Source organism: Artemia franciscana, chromosome 14 (assembly GCF_032884065.1).
Source record: "Artemia franciscana chromosome 14, ASM3288406v1, whole genome shotgun sequence".
In the NCBI taxonomy this organism is placed as follows: Eukaryota; Metazoa; Arthropoda; class Branchiopoda; order Anostraca; family Artemiidae; genus Artemia; species Artemia franciscana.
The window spans coordinates 23883261-23901706 of NC_088876.1; the positions used below are offsets into that span (position 1 = coordinate 23883261).

General features: G+C 36.1%; 2 protein-coding genes across 5 annotated transcripts in view; one reads left to right on the forward strand and one right to left on the reverse strand.

Annotated features, from left to right (window-relative positions):
• The window catches only part of LOC136035481 (RNA-binding protein Musashi homolog 1-like), a 121299-nt gene that overhangs the window by 75874 nt on the left and 26979 nt on the right, over nucleotides 1-18446 (forward strand). Inside the window, exon 1 of one of the 3 annotated variants that reach the window (XM_065717295.1) lies at nucleotides 1132-1291. The exons of 1 other annotated variant lie outside the window; for it this stretch is intronic. In XM_065717295.1, the coding sequence (XP_065573367.1) occupies nucleotides 1212-1291 (80 nt within the window). In that variant the 5' untranslated portion in view covers nucleotides 1132-1211. Of the gene's footprint in view, nucleotides 1-1131; nucleotides 1292-9727; nucleotides 9802-18446 lie in introns of those variants that run through there. One more of the 3 variants, XM_065717296.1, reaches the window with a different exon arrangement.
• Nucleotides 1-18446, reverse strand: part of LOC136035482 (normal mucosa of esophagus-specific gene 1 protein-like) — a 113760-nt gene that overhangs the window by 30969 nt on the left and 64345 nt on the right. For both annotated transcript variants that reach the window (XM_065717298.1, XM_065717297.1), the window contains exons 3-4: nucleotides 16509-16597; nucleotides 3309-3375 (exon numbers count right to left, since the gene is read on the reverse strand). In XM_065717298.1, the coding sequence (XP_065573370.1) occupies nucleotides 3309-3375; nucleotides 16509-16597 (156 nt within the window). The remainder of the gene's footprint in view (nucleotides 1-3308; nucleotides 3376-16508; nucleotides 16598-18446) is intronic.

An 18446-nucleotide genomic window follows, 5' to 3' on the forward strand; every position in this document is an offset into this window, starting at 1 on the left:
TTCAGTTACTAGTTGCTTCTGTCTGCCTTTACTTCTGAAAATGCAATTCCTGTTATTTGAGTAGAATTTTGAGCCATATCAATGTTTTTATGTATTTGCATATCTTTAAAACCGTATAAAATAGGATTGAGCAAAGTTATGAAGCTGAAAACAATTTTGTTATACTTTAATTAAGCAAAAGATCTATCTTGCAAGGTTTCAGTTTTATAATGCACGTATTTTTAAAGGTCATCAAAGGCCAGGGCCCTCTAGAGGGAGAAGGAGTGGATGTAGGTACTTAAAAATACCTTCCCAGGACATACTGTAGCCTGTAGACCCATCCCTGAAGTTTCATTTTCCTAACCTAAACCCTTTCCAACATAGCAAGAAGTCAATTAACTAGAATTTTACCTCTCTTTAAGATTTTCTCGAGGCTTTTACTCATTCCTCAAAATAGCTTATAATTGGGACCTTGAATGCAGGAGCGTCAATCAGGGGGAGAGGGAATTCCTCCTCTCAAATTTGGAAAATACCTATTTTTTGGTATTTTCAATGGGAAATGTATTTTTAGTAGTTTCATTAGAAAAATTGACAGACAACTATATTATTGCCCCCCTTAATTTAAACAAAATTGCCTCCTTTATTTATAAATTAGTTTATAAGTACCATCCGTGTCTCCATGAGTCGATTTTTTCTTCTCTTCTCTCTATGTACTCCATGTGAATTATTGAGGTGTAATTCCTTTTTTTTTCTCTATTGTTAAAGGAGACAAAACGAGTTGCCTCCGTCTCCTTTGTATAAGATGTATGTATATCGTTTCTTGTTTAATAAAGTCAGTCAGTCCCCCCTCTACACGTATACGATTTGACGCCCCTGCTTGAGCTGTCCTATTTTACATATCTATCTATTCGTCCTATCTAATCAAACCAACAAACAGCCTAGTACCTATCATACCTGTAGCAGGCTGTAGATATATTTCTTTTTACGGCAGTTTTAATCTGCATTTTTTATTAATTTTAATGCCAGAAAGGATATTCTGTACTATTGCAACACGATGCCAACCCCTCTGCAAATCACCCTGAGGGTGGGCAGATGTTTTTTTCACCACCCCGCTCTGACCCCACTTCCAGGAACAAGAGAGCGGATGAACGGTTTGATATTCCCGATAGATTTTCAGTCTCGTTCAGAAAATACGTCTGATTTGTGTGATTTAATTGTTGAATGATAAGGAAATGAAACCTGAATTTAAAGTTAGAGAAATGGAAATGAATTTTCTTTTACAAAATAATAATATACCTACTTACAAACTACAGTAAGTAATATCTACTTAATGTTTTTTAGTAGGCATAACTATTGCACAATAGTAGGCCTAACCCATTTTATTCTTTGGATAGACCAGGCTAGTTTTATTGCCTTTTTAGCTATGCTTTTGTTTCATAAATGCTGGTAGGGCTGGTGTCCCCATGCCCCGCTTTGGAATTGAGAAACAGCCTAGCGAAAATGTATAAAAACAGGAAAACTAAAAATATTCCCATTTAGGCCGAAATCATGGTAAAGGGAGGGAGGGGGGGGGGCGCTAAATTAAAGAAGGGGTAGGCATTCCCCATGGGAAATATCCGGGTGGCGCTCTGATTTGTTTGTGTAAGCCCATTTTAACAGTAGACTTCAGCCTATTCCCTAGTGTACACCTCATCTGCTTTAAGGGGTTAAACGTAGGTTAAGCTAGTCCTAGGCTATTAAGCCTACAATTTTGTTGATTTGGCATTTCTCTCTGCGCCTTTATCTTTTGTACCATCATCTTTGTGAGCCATAAGGCCAAGTATATCAATTTTTTAGACCAGGGTCATTTTATCAACCGATATATAAACTTGGCAATGTATTTTTAACAGCTGTGAAGGTTTATATCAACTTTAAAATCTCCACATAGGGACCAAATTTCTTTCAGGATCTACCTAATAGCCTACCTCCTTGAATTAATTTTACTGTACTATGTCGTTTCTATCTTATTCATTTACACAAGGCTATCCAACACCCCCTTGAGTTTATTTTACTGTACTGTGTCGTTTCTACCTCATTCAATTATAAAAGGCTATCCAGCAGCCCCCCCCCCAGATTTATTTTACTGCACTGTGTCGTTTCTACCTCATTCATTTACAAAAATCGATCCAACTCCTCCCCCTTGAATTCATTTAGTGTACTATGCCGTGTCTATGACTTACTTTAAGTCAAGAATATAAATTTTTGATAACCAAGAATTGTTTATCTCATTTTATATTTTAACATAAATCACTGGCGCACTCTTTATGAAAATCACAGATTAGGAGGATACAGTTAATTGCGTTTTGGAGAAAAAACAGAAACTTTCCCTGGGCTTTGTTCCTGGGAGATCTCAAATGGGCCTTGTAGCAAATTGTACCTGTCCTAGGATTATCCATTGCTATTTTAAAACTATTAAATGAACCTGACAGTTTTAGCTACTTAGAAAGAGAAAGGCTAAAACAAGGGTTCTATGTTGTCTTGACAAAGAGAGAAGTGACCGTGTTGACCTCATTAAGAGCGGTGCCACTGACGGATTAGTTTGGTTTAATCCCCCCCCCCCTTTTCTCTGTAATACATAATTATGAAGTTTGTCATAATGTTGTGCACAATTCAACAAATAATGAGAAAGCTTGAACATTTTTTGTATGCAAGAAGGGAAAAGGGAGGGGTATTTTGGAGGGATACAAATTCGAGCATTCCTGCAGTTGGATCATGATTAATATATTTACATGGTTTGATAAAAGTAGTAGTTTTCACTCTTGTTTTGCATGAAGTACGTATACTGTTGCCAGATGGGGCGCATTTGTAGCCTATGGGTGCTTTACGGAGGCGGCCTAAGATTGAATTGTTTAGTCATTATATTTTTCAAGTAATGATTGCTTTTACAAATCACTTGACAAATGGTGCATTCGTGCGTTTTCACTTTAATGGCCACGCTATCTTGCGTGAGGTATATGCCAATACTGAGTGTCTTGCATGTCCTAGCCAGGATGAACCACTTTGATTTTGGTAGCATTAAACGGTGATGATGACAAGAATTGGAAGCTTAATATTGCTGGATTAACCTGTGGCAGCACAACAGATTTGATCTCTGCTTGCTGATGCGGGGCCTGGGACTCGATCCTTGCTACTGTAGGGTCAACGGGGAAGAATGCTGTGTGATGCTTTCGTGTCTGTTCCCACTACCTAATAGTACTTAATAAGCATGGCGGTACTGAACTGTGATATTGTCAATTGTTATTTTACTTTTTAATCATGGCCGAACGGGATTAAATAAGTGAGCTACGTACCTTGTTTGGTTTTGGGTTCTCAAGATCAATTCTTTGCCAGGGTGGAAGCTTTGCACTTTTGTTCACTCTAGAATAAATACACGAGATGAAATGTCATAACAAAAACAGATATGTTTTAGGAAGAATGGTCCTGTTTCAGAGGGGGTGGGCAGTCCGTCACCCTCCAGGAAAATGTAGGCAAAAATATAAAGAACTGAATACTTGTTATGAAAGACAAGATTTAATAATCTTCATATATTTTGGTTCATATACTCTTAGCACAGGGCATTGATGCCACAATTGATTTCGGATGGGGAGGGGCCTTGGCATAGTGGAAAATGCAATGTTCCATTGACAAAAGCACATTATGTGATAGTTATCCGGAGATACGAAAAAAATCGCGACTTACCAGTGTATCTTTTTCAATTTTTTCTTTGATTTAGCGTTTTGTCTATAGCCACATTGATTTTTAAGTTTACTTTGATTGTAGATTAATTGATTGAATGTTGATCATAACTAAATGACAGTGCCGATATATTCCATGCTAAAGCGAGGCGCCATCTATTGAATTTTGGAAACTAATTTATTAATTCATTCGGTTTGACTTTTATGTGAAGATCCAAGCACTAGAAACCTCGGTAAAATTCTAGTTAATTGACTTCTTGCTATCTCAGAAAAGGTTAAGGTTAGGAAAATGAAACTTTCAGGGATGAATCTACAGACTAAAGTATGTCCCGGGAAGGTATTTTGAAGCAACTACCTCCACTCCTCCCTCTAGAGGGCCCTGACCTTTGATGACCTTTAAAAATATGTGTGTTATGAAAGTGAAATCTTGCAAAATAGATCTTCTGCTTTATTGAAGTACAACAAAATTGTTTTCAGCTTCATAACTTTGCTCAACTCTATTTTATAAGGTTTTAAAGATATGCAAATACATTTCCTAAATTTTGACAAAAAACATTGATATGGCTCAAAATTCTACTCAAATAACAGGAATTGCATTTTCAGAACTAAAGGCAGAGAAAAGGCAACTAGTAACTGAAAATTAAGGTAAAATGTTGTTTTGTCAAAATTTCAGTAGGTATAGACCTGTCGTGTACGCGAATTTCAGGGCCCTCTAGAGGGAGAAGGAGTGGAGGTGGGTACTTTAAAATACCTTCCCGGGACATACTTTGGCCTGTAGACCCATCCCTGAAAGTTTCATGTTCCTAACCTAAACCCTTTTTAAGATAGGAAGAAGTCAATTAACTAGAATTTTACCGAAACCTCAATCATTTGAGCCCTTTGAAGTAAATCTTGCGTGATATTGTTTTCCAAGGAAAATAGTTTCTGTCTCTTTTCCATCGAAATCTCCAGTCGTCTCATGCTACTTAGGAACACAGTTAATCAATTTTCCATTTATTTCCCAAACGATTTGTATCTACAATTTGTGACGAGCTTGACCCCTCTGAAACAACAAAAAATAAGTGTTGAATTATTTTGCAGTTTTGCACGCTTTTCCCACTCATTCAGAAATTCCTTGGCTATTTCTCTGCTCGTCAAGTAAAAATCCTCAGCAGATAAAAACGTTTATCTTGTCAGCTACAAGTTTACTGCGTATGTGAAAACGTTATCAATGGCATTTTTAACTGCTTCGAAACTAAGTGAAGTCCTTCTTTGTAAACAGAAAAGGTTCGAAGGAACATATAGTAAATAAATATGCTTAGTCGTAATTCCGCAAAATTTTAAAATGAATGGACATGTTTCAAAATTTTAACTGCTGTAAATAACCGATATGTGTCATTTAACATGACGCATTTTATGCATGGAAATAGGGCTAGAAATTGGAACGGCCAATGAAGAAGGTAGGGAGGTAGATCCATCCCTTAGCTTTGGTGCAGTATATTTCTATGAAGTCTTTATTTACGTTGGCATGAGTAGTAACGTCAGTTCACGAAAATTTCGGTGAGTAGAGTGGAGGTCAAAATTTATTTTCAAACTTTAGGGGAGAAACCAATCGTTTTGTTATGTTTCAGTGAGTACCAGATATGTATTCTTCAGTGAAAATAAAAATGTATATTTTAATAGGGGGTTTGATGCCACTGGATACGAGACTGTCTGTAAAGGTGTTGCAATTTCTGCAGTCAAACCACTAATCCCATACCCTGGATCCATCACTGGGACTCGTGCACATTTTTTCATGTCTTCAGTTTGTGATTTGTCATGTTTTTTGTTTTTTTTTTAGATTTGATGCAAACAAATTTAATAAAGGCCTAGATTAGTTTAACATTTCTGTAAGACAATTAGTATTATCTATCCCACAGAATAATGTTCTAAGGCACAAACAGAAGGCGGGATTCAGGGCATATCTAGAGAGGGGGATAAGAGGTTTGACGCCCTCCTCCCCCCGAAATGTTCGCCTGACTCATAAAAATGTAACACAAATGAAAATAAACACATTTTTTATGCGTTTTGAGTTTTTATGGCACTTGATATTAACCAAATCGGTCTCAGAGCTGTTATTTTAAATCCCGACTGGATCTGGTGACATTGGGGGGGGGGAGTTGGGAGGGGGAAACCTAAAATCTCGGAAAACACTTCCGAAGCACAAGTCCTAGATATATGATTGACATAACCGGAACGGATCCGCTCTCTTTGGGGTAGTTGGGGGGGGGGAATTCTGAAAAATTAGAGAAAATGAGATATTTTTAACTTACGAAAAGGTGATCGGATCTCAATGAAATTTGATTTTTAGAAGGATATCGTGTCTCAGAGCTCTTATTTTAAATCCCGACCGGATCTGGTGACATTGGGGGGGAGTCGGGAGGGGGAAACCTAAAACTTGGAAAACACTGACTGGATGGATCGGGATGAAACTTGGTGGGAAAAATAAGCACAAGTCCTAGATACATGATTGACATAACCGGAACGGATCCGCTCTTCCGTTCCTTTTGGGGGGGGGGGGGGTAATTCTGAAAAATTAGAAAAAAATGAGGATTTTTAACTTACGAAGGAGTGATCGGATCTTCATGAAACTTCATATTTAAAAGGACCTCGTAACTCAGATCTCAACCGGATCCAGCGTAATTGGGGGGCAATTGGGGGGACCGGAAATATTAGAAAATACTTAAAGCGGTGAGATCAGGATGAAACTGGATGGGAAGAATAAAAACCTGTCTAAGATACGTGACTGACATAACCGGACCGGATCTGCTCTCTATGGTGGAGTTGGGGGGGGGTAATTTGAAAATTGAGGTATTTGTAACTTACGAAAGGGTGAGATCTTAATGAAATTTGATATTTAGAAGGATCTTGTGCTTTAAAGCTTTAATTTTAAATTCCGACCATATCCTGTGACATTGGGGGGAGTTGGAGGGGGAAACCGGAATTCTTGGAAAACGTGAAAATTGGGGTATTTTTATCTTACGAATAGGTGATCGGATCTTAATGAAATTTGATATTTAGAAGGAATTCATGTCTCAGAGTTCTTATTTCAAATCCCGACCAGATCTTTTGACATTGGGGGGAGTTGGAGGGGGAAATCTTGGAAAGCACTTGGAGTGGGGGAACCGGGATGAAGCTTGGTGGATAGAATAAGAAAATGTCCTTGATACGTGATTGACAGAACCGTACTGGATTCGCTATCTTTGCGGGAGTTGGGGGGAGGAGTGATTTGGCGAGTTTGGTGCTTCTGGACGTGCTAGGACGATGAAAATTGGTAGGCGTGTCAGGGAGCTGCACAAATTGACTTGATAAAGTCGTCTTCCCAGATTCGACCATCTGGGGGGGCTAAAGTGAGAGGAAAAATTAGAAAAATAAGGTATTTATAACTCACGAGTGGGTGATCGGATCTTAATGAATTTTTGATATTTAGAAGGACATCTTGACTCAGAGCTCTTATTTTAAATCCTGACCGGCATTTTCCTTTTAATTCAATCTATTGATTCATAGAATTTTGTTAGAGCTTATAACATATAATCTTTTGGCTCTTAGCTCTTCTTGCCTCGTCACAAGTGCCATATGAGGTCTTAGCTCTTGTTTTTTGTAACCCCCCACCCCAGAAAAAATCCCTTTGTAAAACACCCCCCGGAAAAAATCCTCAATACGGCTGTTGCGGGATTACACATCTACGGGCGCTATACATTCCCCAGAAATCTTACGACTTGAATGTATTTTTAGTAATTTTCATACCCCCGTTTGTTTTTAAATATACTAATAATAATATACAAATATACTAATAAGTCAATATACTAATTTTGGGACAGGACTTTTAAGAATTTCAATTAATAATTTGTTGTAACATACTGCTTCGAGATTGTATTGTTGGTTTGAAAAAGATTCCCTGAAGAACCCTTACAAAATGTTTAACACATTAGGGGCTAACACATATATTGACTAAGTCTGCATAATCAACATCCCGGAAGTGTAAAAAAACAGGAACTTATTTTGAAATTGAATTCAAAGCAGCCTCTTAATTTGGCATTATTGTTTCACTCTTTCCTGTACAAAATGGAGAGAAAAATCCCAAAAATTGGTATGAAGGCTTCCCTAGAAAATTGGGCAACTGCTCCTAAAAACGCACTTATCGTTTTTCTAACACCTTTCCCCTAAGATGGAGGAAGGGGTTGAGTAGCTCCATAATGGAAATATTCTTTTAAGCCATGAAATAGCCAAAGTTCTGGTTTATTTGTGCCTTTTCGCTTGTTGCCATTGTGCAACAATACTACTTTAAAAGAAAACAAAATTTAAGATTCATTCTTTTCTAGAAGTTGGACCCGTGTACGTTTATGTAGGAGTATTCAGTTCCTTAGACAAAGTGGAGAATAAAAATCCTTCTGGTAGCCCAGGGAGTTACTCCTTCATATGTTTGGCCCGAAGGGCTTTTTGAAAAATGCTCATTTTGACCCCCTTCTGGGAAAAATATCTCGTAACCACTCCCCTACCTCTAGTGGTTTGGCCTCTGTGTCTATGTTGACAGCAAATACAAGGAGTTTTGAGTCTTTTCGAATCAATTGGAGGGAGGAAGGGGCCAAATAGGGCAATCTGTTTTGGGCCTGACTGAGACCTGAAGGGGATTCTCTAACATGAGTAGTTTTAAGTACGGTCTACTCTCACGAACCGCATTGGGCCATTAGAACCCCTTTTGTGTTTCGTTTACAAAGTATACCTTATATTATTTATTGCTGACAGTGATTGTGTATTTAGCATACCTTGGTACCACGCATACAGGAGTTGTCTTTTGGCTCCTTCAAAATCTTAGTATTAATAGGAATTCCTATCACGTTTTATAATGTCTACACAGTTTGGCTACTTTTCATGCCTTTTTCGAAGCAGTGCCTCCATCCTCCACTCAATTATTTTTTAGTTAGTTGTACGTGCCTGTGCATGTTATGCCTCAAATAAAGAATGATTTATGTGGCGTTTCCCAGGAAGGTGATTTGGGAGGCATGTCTTCAAAAGCACTTACGTTGTCTAGGGTTTTGGCAAGAGGTGTCTTCCGTCCCCTATTGTGCCTAAAGATAGAACTCGTTTTGACATTGTGGTTTAAGGGTTCATTTTTATTTTCGTACATGCTGTCAAAATGTTACATAGAAATTTTAGGACTTAGGCTATAATGCTGTTGCTGTGCTAGACAATACAGACAAATGCAAATTATTTAGCTAAAGAGGGGAGTGGTGGTGGTGGTAATAAATTTAAGAAAAACACCGCAAACTAGAGAATTATGGAATATAAAAAAAGTAATTGTCGGCTATTGGCAACACATTCGAGAATTACGCTTTGGTTACATCTCAGAAAACCGGTTTCATAGCTACAAAAACAAGTGATGGATGATACAATGCATTGGACTTCGACATGATATATTGGACTTGTGTAATTTGAACTTTATATTTGGACGTTAGGGGTGGGGGTTAGGTTTCCATAATTTGTTTCTAAAGTATTATTTCATCGTCTTTTTTTGTTATTTTTCTTTAGAATAAACCTAACCTCATTTTATGAGTGTTTCCAATGCTCGACAAGTACAAAAAAACGGGGAAAATTGAAAGGCTCGAGAGCTTGGAGGGGGGGGGAGTATTTGAACCTCTAGAAACAATGAACTAGTTCCTTGAAACTCAGAAAAATATCCATAAGAATGAAAATGCTGGTTAATCACGTGTAGATATGAATAGGTGAAACGTTTAGGGGATGGGTCTATGGAGAAGAGGCCAAAACCTTAAAAATGCATTATTTGACCACTTATTGGTATTTCCATGGAAAAGGGAAAATATTTGTGGCAAAGAAGGGACGAGTCAGATACACCTTTGAATCTTAATGTCATCTGATTTAAGATGATGTTAATTAGAAATGTCACACGCAAGAGGGAAACCTTTTCCGTTGGCGGGGACATCGTATTTTTGTTGTTCACTGCAATGGCTTCCTGGATTTCTTACGGTTTCGTCAATCGCTCAAACATTTCAGTTTCGAGGGTTCATCAGTACACATAACAAATTTGAAAAGTGTCTTATTGTTTGAATATCATGAAGCGGCATTCTAAAGGGTATGTATGTCTTCTTGGGGGCCAAGAAAATGTAAAAAAAAGAATATATAATTTTGACTGGTCTTTGCGCTCTGTCTTGCGCTTCCGCTGCTTTTCTGTTAAACAAAATATGCTTGAAATGTTTTCACCTTTCTTACTTTATAAATGAAAAGTTATCAAAACACTAGCGAAGAATGTCAGTATATGTCAATCTAACTGACAATGCACGGTCTTTGCAAATTGTGTTCTAGTCTTGAGAAGGCATAGGGGTTATCAACCCTGCTCGTGTTAATTTTTGTTCGTTTTGAGTTTGAATCGGCTATTTATTGTATATTCTGTTCGTTTTGAGTTTCATTTATTTATTGAAAGTGATCTCTGGTAGTTCTACGCTTGAAAGATTATTTGACTTTATTTTTGCTCATTTGTCAGTAAAATACAAATTATGTTATGGTCTTGAGAAGGTATGGGGGTTGTCAAACACATAATTTCCAGACTTTTTTCAACTACGCTGGACATATTGGCTATCTCAAAATTTTGATTTTATGTGTTTTGGGAATTGATGGGCGTAGGGGGGGTTAGTTGTTGCCCTCCAATCGCTTTTGACTAATAAAAAGGACACTAGCCTTCTCAATTTCGAATTGAATGAGCCTTTTTCGAAGTTTCTACGACTACAAATGACCATCTCCAAATTTCTATCAGATGCATTTTTGGAAAATACGAGGTTTGTAGGGGTATCCACCCTTCGATCACTGTCAATCTTGAAAAGGACACTAGAATTTCTGATTACAAATCCAACGAGCCCCCTTCGAAGTTTATACGATCATCTTTTCTATATAAACTTTATATGCCCCCAAGGCATAACTTACAACCCCCTGAGAATTCTGTCGTGATCGTGAAAATACGAGGATTTGGAGGGGGGGGGGTACCCACTCTTCCATCCCTTTCAGTCTTAAAAAGGACATAAGACTTCTGATTCCAATAAGTCACCCTTCGACGTTAATACGATCAACCTTTGTATATAGACCTTATATGCTCAAGGACATAACTTACAACCCTTGTCCTGAGGGCTATGGGAGGGTGTCATCTTAAAATACATAATTTATGGATCTTTCAATTACGTTGAACAAAATGGATAACTCAAAATCTTGATTGGATGCGTTTAGGGAAATGGTGAGTGTGGGAGGAAGGCTAGTTGCCCTCCATACTCTCGACTATTAAAAAGACCATGGGACCTTTCAATTTCCAATCGAATGAGCTCTTTCGAAGTTTTTATCACAACAAATGATCCATCACAGAATTTCTATCAGATGTATTTCAGGAAAGTACGGGTCACTAGGGGGGTATCCACCCCCGGTCACCCTCAATCTTAAAAAGGACACTAGAACTTCTGATCACTAATCCAATGAGGCTGATTTTTGATTTTACACGATCACCCTTTCAATATATACCTCATATGCCCCCAAGGAACATCTAAAAACCCTTGCCTTGAGGGCTTTTGGGGGTTTGTCATCCTTGAAACAAATATCAGATGGATTTCGGTAAAATACGAGGTGTGGGAGGGGGTATCCACCCTCCGATCACTCTGAATCCTAAACAGGGCACTAGAGCGTCTGACTACCAATCTAATGAGCCCACTTCGAAGTTTATATAATCACCTTTTCTATATGTACATATGCCCCCAGGAGATAACTTACAACCCTTGCCTTGAAGGGTCTTGGGGGGGGGGTCATCCTCAAAGACATAATTTCTGGAGCTTTCAATTGTTTTGAGCAAAATGGCCATCTCAACATTTTGATAGGATGTGTTTGAAGAGTTTAGCATGGAAGGGGGTTTGTTCCCCTTCAGTCATTTTCGACTATTAAAAAGGACACTAGCCCTTTTCAATCGATTGGTCCATTTTCGAAGTTTCTACGACAACAAATAGCTATCCCAAAATTTCTATCAGATTTATTTTGGGAAAATGCGAGGTGTAGGGGGGGGGGTATCTACTCTCCCATCACTCTGAATCTCAAAAAGCGCACTAAAGTTTATTTAGGAGCAATCCAATGAGCCCCTTCCGAAGTTAATACGATCACCCTTCCTATATAAACCTTATATGCCCGCAGGGTATAACTTACATTCCTTGTCCTGGATGCTCTGGGGGGGGGAGTATCACCCTCAAAGACATAATTTCCAGAACTTACAACTACGTTGAACAAAATGGCTATCTCAAAATTATGATTGGATGTGTTTGGGGTAATGGTTGTTGTGGAAGGGTTGTTAGTTGCCCTCCAACCACTTTCAACTATTAAAAAGGGCACTAGCCTTTCCAATTTCCAATCAAATGAGCCCTTTCTGAAGTTTCTACAGCTCCTTCGATTTTTACAGCGAGTATCCCCTCGTAATTCTACAAGCGTTTCCAGCGATTTCGTTATTTTTTGTAGTTTTACTTTTCTGACTCTAGTTTTTTCTAACTTGAAGTAGGAATATCACATGAATTGACGACATATAAATATTTTGGGAAGATAATAAACCATACTATGGTCTTGTGAAAACTTGACAATTTGACTACATACCGCAAACTGGATATAAACTAACCATGACATTTACTCAGTTAAATGCACTCATAATTCTTAACTTCGTATAAATATAAATGCAAGTAACTAATCGGTGAAGTTTCTTTTTCTTTCTGTACTACATCAACCAGAAAGCTTCATTTGATTATTCGTGAGATCATTCAAGCTGTATGTTATTATTTGTATTAGTATATTTAAAAGAACATATAAAGGTAGATGGGTACGTATCTAACTCCGTTGAAGAACCTTAGTTTTTACGGATTTTAAAGTGTCATGAATTTCAAATTATTCTCTGCCCCCTCCCCCAACCCATCTTAGATCTAGTCATGAATAAAAACCATGATTTTCAAAAAATATTCTTTTGGTTGTCTCACTACTAAGAGTCTCACAGACTAAAAATTAAATTTGTATAAAGTTAAATAATTAGTTCAGTTAAATATAAATAATTAGTTAAATTAAATTTAAATAATTTGTTTTAATTTGTCAACGCCTATCGCCCGTAAAAGTTCAAACGATACCAATATGTTGACGTAATGCTAACTAAGGCTTCAAATAAGGCTATACAGCATCTTAAACTATTTGATTTCATATATCTTGCTTATTTTTTCTGATTTATCATCCGTGTTTTCTGTATTTATTATTATTGTTTTTTTGTATTTGATGTCTGTTACTACAAAAACTACATAACTGCATACTGAGGTCTTTATTTTAAAATTGGATCTTTCCTAGCTTTTAAGATGTATTTGGTTGCGCAAGTTTCCACTGAACCAATTCATACAATGACATGTCATTTCCACTATCCTTGGTACTTAATGCTGCTTTATAATTTTTATTGTACTATACATTAGAAGAATACAAACGTGGGGAGATATCGCATTTCATTGAAAAATATAATTATTTGTCCTATATTTTAAGACATTTCTTTTAGGCACGGAATCCCTGCAGTATATTTTCTATGTTGAAATAATATTATGTTCAGACTAATGTCAGGCCTTATAATGTCTCAGGAACCACTTTTTCCCAATAGTTCTGACGACGTGGAATCCTTTTTGATTTGCAGATAGGCTACAGTCTTGGATATGAGTTGTGTCCTCCTCTTATTGACCTTCTAAGAACCTTTTTCTCTAACGACGGTAAAAAAAACATAGGATTAGATCTAAAATTGATTTTATTTGACTTGTCACGCTGTTTAAAGCTGAGGCGCCGTTTTACATTGGATTGGCTTCGAAAAAGGGACAGAAAATTATTGGTTGATCGATCAAGCACACTTCGACCGCTTTTACTCTCTTTTATTCGTCCCAAAATAAAACGAAGCTAAAACGCTACGCTTTCATTATTCAGATAACGGTTGAAGCGACATATGTCTAATTATGTAAATTATTCTGTTGACATGGCAATTTTTTTAAGACATGCCTTTGTACCTGTAGATTGGATCAATTTAAAGAAAAATAATTAGCGAATGAGAAAGTTGAATGTCTCGTTTTTGAGGTTCGTTAGGAACAAATCCTCCACGTGCCAGTTGTCTATGTCGATTCTCGAGACTAGTCGCTCCTTCAGAATCGAAAACTCTAAATTCGATATCAACTTTTTAGTATCTCTTACTAATGTAGTTACTACGTTAAAGTTACTTGGTATGAAGGAGGACAGTTTGAATCAGGATTTTTTGAAAGTAGTCATTTTGTGCGTGGCAATTCAAAAGATATTATGTGATTATTTTTGTCTGAAGAATATTTATAACTCACAATATCAACTGATTTGCTCCTTATCAGTTGGTTTAAATTACGCTCCTACTTCTTATTTGGCCTCAAAATAGGTTTTTTCCCAGAGTATGTATATCTCCTTTGAGTATGTATATCTCCTTATCCTGGATGAACAAACAGCTGGAATTTTAAGCATTTGATTTAAAAACGTTTTATCTTCGGAGCTAGAGTACTGTTCGTCCATAACAATTAAAAACTCATAACGTAGGCTAATTCCAGCTTTTTGCGTTTTTTCTTTGTTTCTCTTACCTTCAAAGCTAAGAAAGACTTAATTCGGTTAGAAGGGGCAGTTACCTAGAAATGTATTTGGAAGGGCATGATTTCTAAGAAAAACAAAACAAATTGATGGATATAGGATATACAAGAAATCAAAGGAAAAATTCTTGGATTTTTGGAGGGGTCAGGTGCCCAAACGTTCCTCTTGATGTACATACGTTTCTTCTACATTGTATGTAAAGATTTTGTCAACACCGTTGCCCAAACATTTCTAGCTCCGGATAAATGAACTTGACCTTTCATTGGACCTAATGAAAAAGGTATGCACGTTTTCTTTTCATTTTGACATCATTTATGGAACATTGAAGCCACGTGTATCTTGTGCAACTCGGAGATAGCATTAGCATACAATAATCAATTTATCAAAGGTTAAAAAGTGACGGTGCAAATTCTTTTATCTTTCTTTTTTTTGAGTCTCATTGTCAAGGTGTTATTCAAGCTTTTACAAATTTAAAAGGTTAAACGGTATTTATTTATTATCCAGAACACACTCAAGAAGTGACCTTAGGTTAATCATAATGAAATATACCAAAAAATGATGGAAATATAATACTTTAGTAACAAAATTATGGATACTTAAACAAAGAATTATAGAAAGAAGGCAGCCCAGACCGTATTATATTAAATACCTAATCTAACCACCTCGATATATCAAATATTCAGTTGAAATATACCTGCATTGTATTTTATTTCTCAAGAGATTAATCCAATTATAACAGAATGTGAGGAAAAACACGTTTTAATCAAACAAAGCAAACTTCTCGAGTGTGTTCTGGGTAATACGCAAGTACCGGCCGAATTTTCCTTTGTGTTGAGTCTAACACCTATTGCAAGTACTCATGTAAGGTGTTGACGATCCCCTTTAAATTGTCGTGATTTTATGCTTTTCTCCATACTTTCATACAAATTTCTCAAAATGTACTTTTTTTTTTTGGAGAATCCTCCCATTAAAATGTGTCACCTCCGAAATAAACTTTGCACATCTGTGATATTATCACAGAAATTATTAATACCAACCTTAATTATTATTAATATTCATCATTAATTAACTTATTAATTTAATAATCATTAATTAATTAACTATTATTTAATACCAACCTATACCAATCATTAATACCAAGAAATCATTAATACAATCATTAATACTAATTATCACCGTAAATATCATTAATACCAACAATAAAGTTAGTTGCTACAATGCATGTGAATATAAATAAATATAAATAATATAAATGAATATAAATAATTTTAGCATTTTAAAATATTTTTGATCACGTTTTTCTCTTTGTAAAATTTGGCTTCAGTTCTCTTTGGTCAACCTTATTGATTTTGTGGAAGAACCATTTCTTTTTGAGCCCCCATAAAATAGTTTACAGGACAACTTTATAACCAATTATTGCTTTATTGACGCCATATGAGGGGCGCATAAGGGTTGCACTAATTGGGATGTCAAATATTGAAGCGAGCCAGGTACCCTCATCATAGCACTGTTCCACCATGCCAGAATCTCAGTACTTTCAAAAAGCGCATAATTAGTCTGTTATAGTTCCCTTGTTGTCGTAAGAAGTCTTTCTTCGTTTCTCATAATCTTTATTTTCTAACATTTATAAAGTAATCCCCTTAGAATATTGATTGTCTTAAGTTAACAGTAGAGGAAATTCGTTCAACTTCTTCCTGTTTTTTTTTTTTTTTTTTTTTTACTTTTACCAAATTTGGTCATACTTCTTGTAGAAAATTGACCATATAATTGTTTACTGAAAGTTTGCAGGGGCGTCAATCGGGGAGGGGGTATTGCCTTCTAGATTTTGATTTTTTTTTATTGAAAAACGCTTAAATATATTTCCATTAAAAAATAGAAAGAAGCAACACATTTTCTACCCTCCTAGATTGTGAAAAATACATTTATCTCCCCCATCCCCATTCTCTTCTACCTTTTCCTGGATTGACGCCCTTAATGAATAACAGAAATTTTCCAATTTAATTTGAATCCTTTACTTTAACACCAGTGTTTCAAAAATTACTTTTTCTGGATTTGATGAATTCTAATGCTACTCTTGATTTGTGTGACAGGATATAAAAAAGTATTTCTTTTAATATGTGTTAATATATTTAATTATTTACAAGGTTTTATACTCACACTACATCATCTTTCGTAAAGAGGGCGTACATCGCAAAACTGACCACCCCGGTAATTGCAACCCCCATGATGCCAAGCAAAGGATAAACCTGGAAAAATGGAGGAAATTAAAGGTCAAAAGAACTATAAGGTGTGGTTAATAGGTAGTAGAAGTTGGAGGTAGAAAATACCATCTCACGTTATGTAGACTCGAATTGGAATATTTAGATTGGCAGTATTTTCTATTTGAGCTCATCATCGATACGCCTGTATCGGTCTATGGTGGTAATAACACAATAAACCGTAGTAATAGATTAATTAATAGTAATTAATTTATTGATCTATGCTGTAGTGTTAACAAGGCTGTGCTCAGGAATTCATATTAAGAGTGTTGGCCTCCATAATTCCAATTTTTGGAAGGCGAAAGCACTAAGCAGACAATTGAAATTTACATGCACTATCTGCTTGGGATTGTTTGCTTAGCTTTATGTGCGGGGAGGAGGTGGTGGCATGCTCACTGGCTGAAAAGAAATTATTTGAATGCATATACAATGAACATTTCAAAAAAATATTTACTTTACTCCCCGGGTCGGTTTACGTAGGATATTACCTTCATATAATTTTCAGTTTCATCAGCAAAATGATACTGTATTAATAACTGCTGTAATTAGGCTCAAACCCTGAGACCAATCCAAAGTACCTCCTCCTCTTAATAATTAACAAAATGTATGATTTTTTGGTGGTTTGAGAATTCACTCTAAAACAAGACAAAATTGTTTTATAAAATCTTACCGTTTTTGTGGGAGGATTTGGGGGTAATTCTCTGGTTTCTTTTGAGCGCAGCCTTGATGTAGAATTGTGGTTATTTTGTTTAGTTGCCAAAAATTTTTCCTGTACTGAATATTGTGTTCTGAAAATTTTGTTCGGCTGTATTTTTTTATTTATTTATACCTTTTTTTCGTTTTAGTTTCCTAAGCTTTAGAGTTAAATTTTCTATATAAGTGTTATAGGTTTAAAAAAATATGGTATATGTATAATTATATATATAGTAAAATTTGTGATTTTGTGGACGTTCTGAATCAAAAGATGCTAAGAGCCAAGAAATGATTGTGCTCATGCCCACAATTAGAAATAACGCTTCACACAATTAGGAATAGAGACGGAAAAAATGAAATGGGGCGTAAAAATCATTCTAAAACTGTTCCATGTTCATCACCGCCAAAAAAAATATTTAATGAGTCGGGCACCTAGCCAAGTTTAAGGCTCGTCATCTGATCGAACGGCCAGGTTGAGTTGGGTTCTAGCTTTTTGGTGTGTTAGCAGGACGGAGATTTCAATGTATATTAAACTGCAACGTTTTCTCTGCACAAAGTGTGTTTTTCAATGCCTGACTGTTCCTTATTTATACTCTCTCCAACCCTAAAATATCAACGTAATTTATTCTCATTGTAAATTGAGGTTTCGGTAAAGCTAATGTTTCAATGGCTCTGTTGCAACGTGTTACTTAGGAATTTCATCTTAAATAAAAAGAGAAACATACGATGCGATGGCCTTACCAATAGAACGAGCTCGGAAAAAAAGTTCTTTCTAATGAAAGATATAAAGAAGATATATATAAGATCTAATCAAGTTATATATTCATTAATTTGTTTATTTTTTACCCGCTTGTTTTGACAATTTAAGCGATGGCCTTACCAATAGAACGAGCTCGGGAAAAAAATTCCTCTCCCCAAATTTTTATCCGACTCGTAAAATAAGAGATGACCTTACCAATAGAATACCAATTCTATACCCTTACCAATAGGCCTTATCAAGATATATATTAATTAATCAATTAATTTATTTGTTATTCGCTTGTTTTGACAATTTAAGCGGAGTAAAAACGTTAAGGAAAGAAAAACAAAATAACACGAACAATACAATCAATACAGTCTAATCAAAGGGTGGTAAGGACCCAAG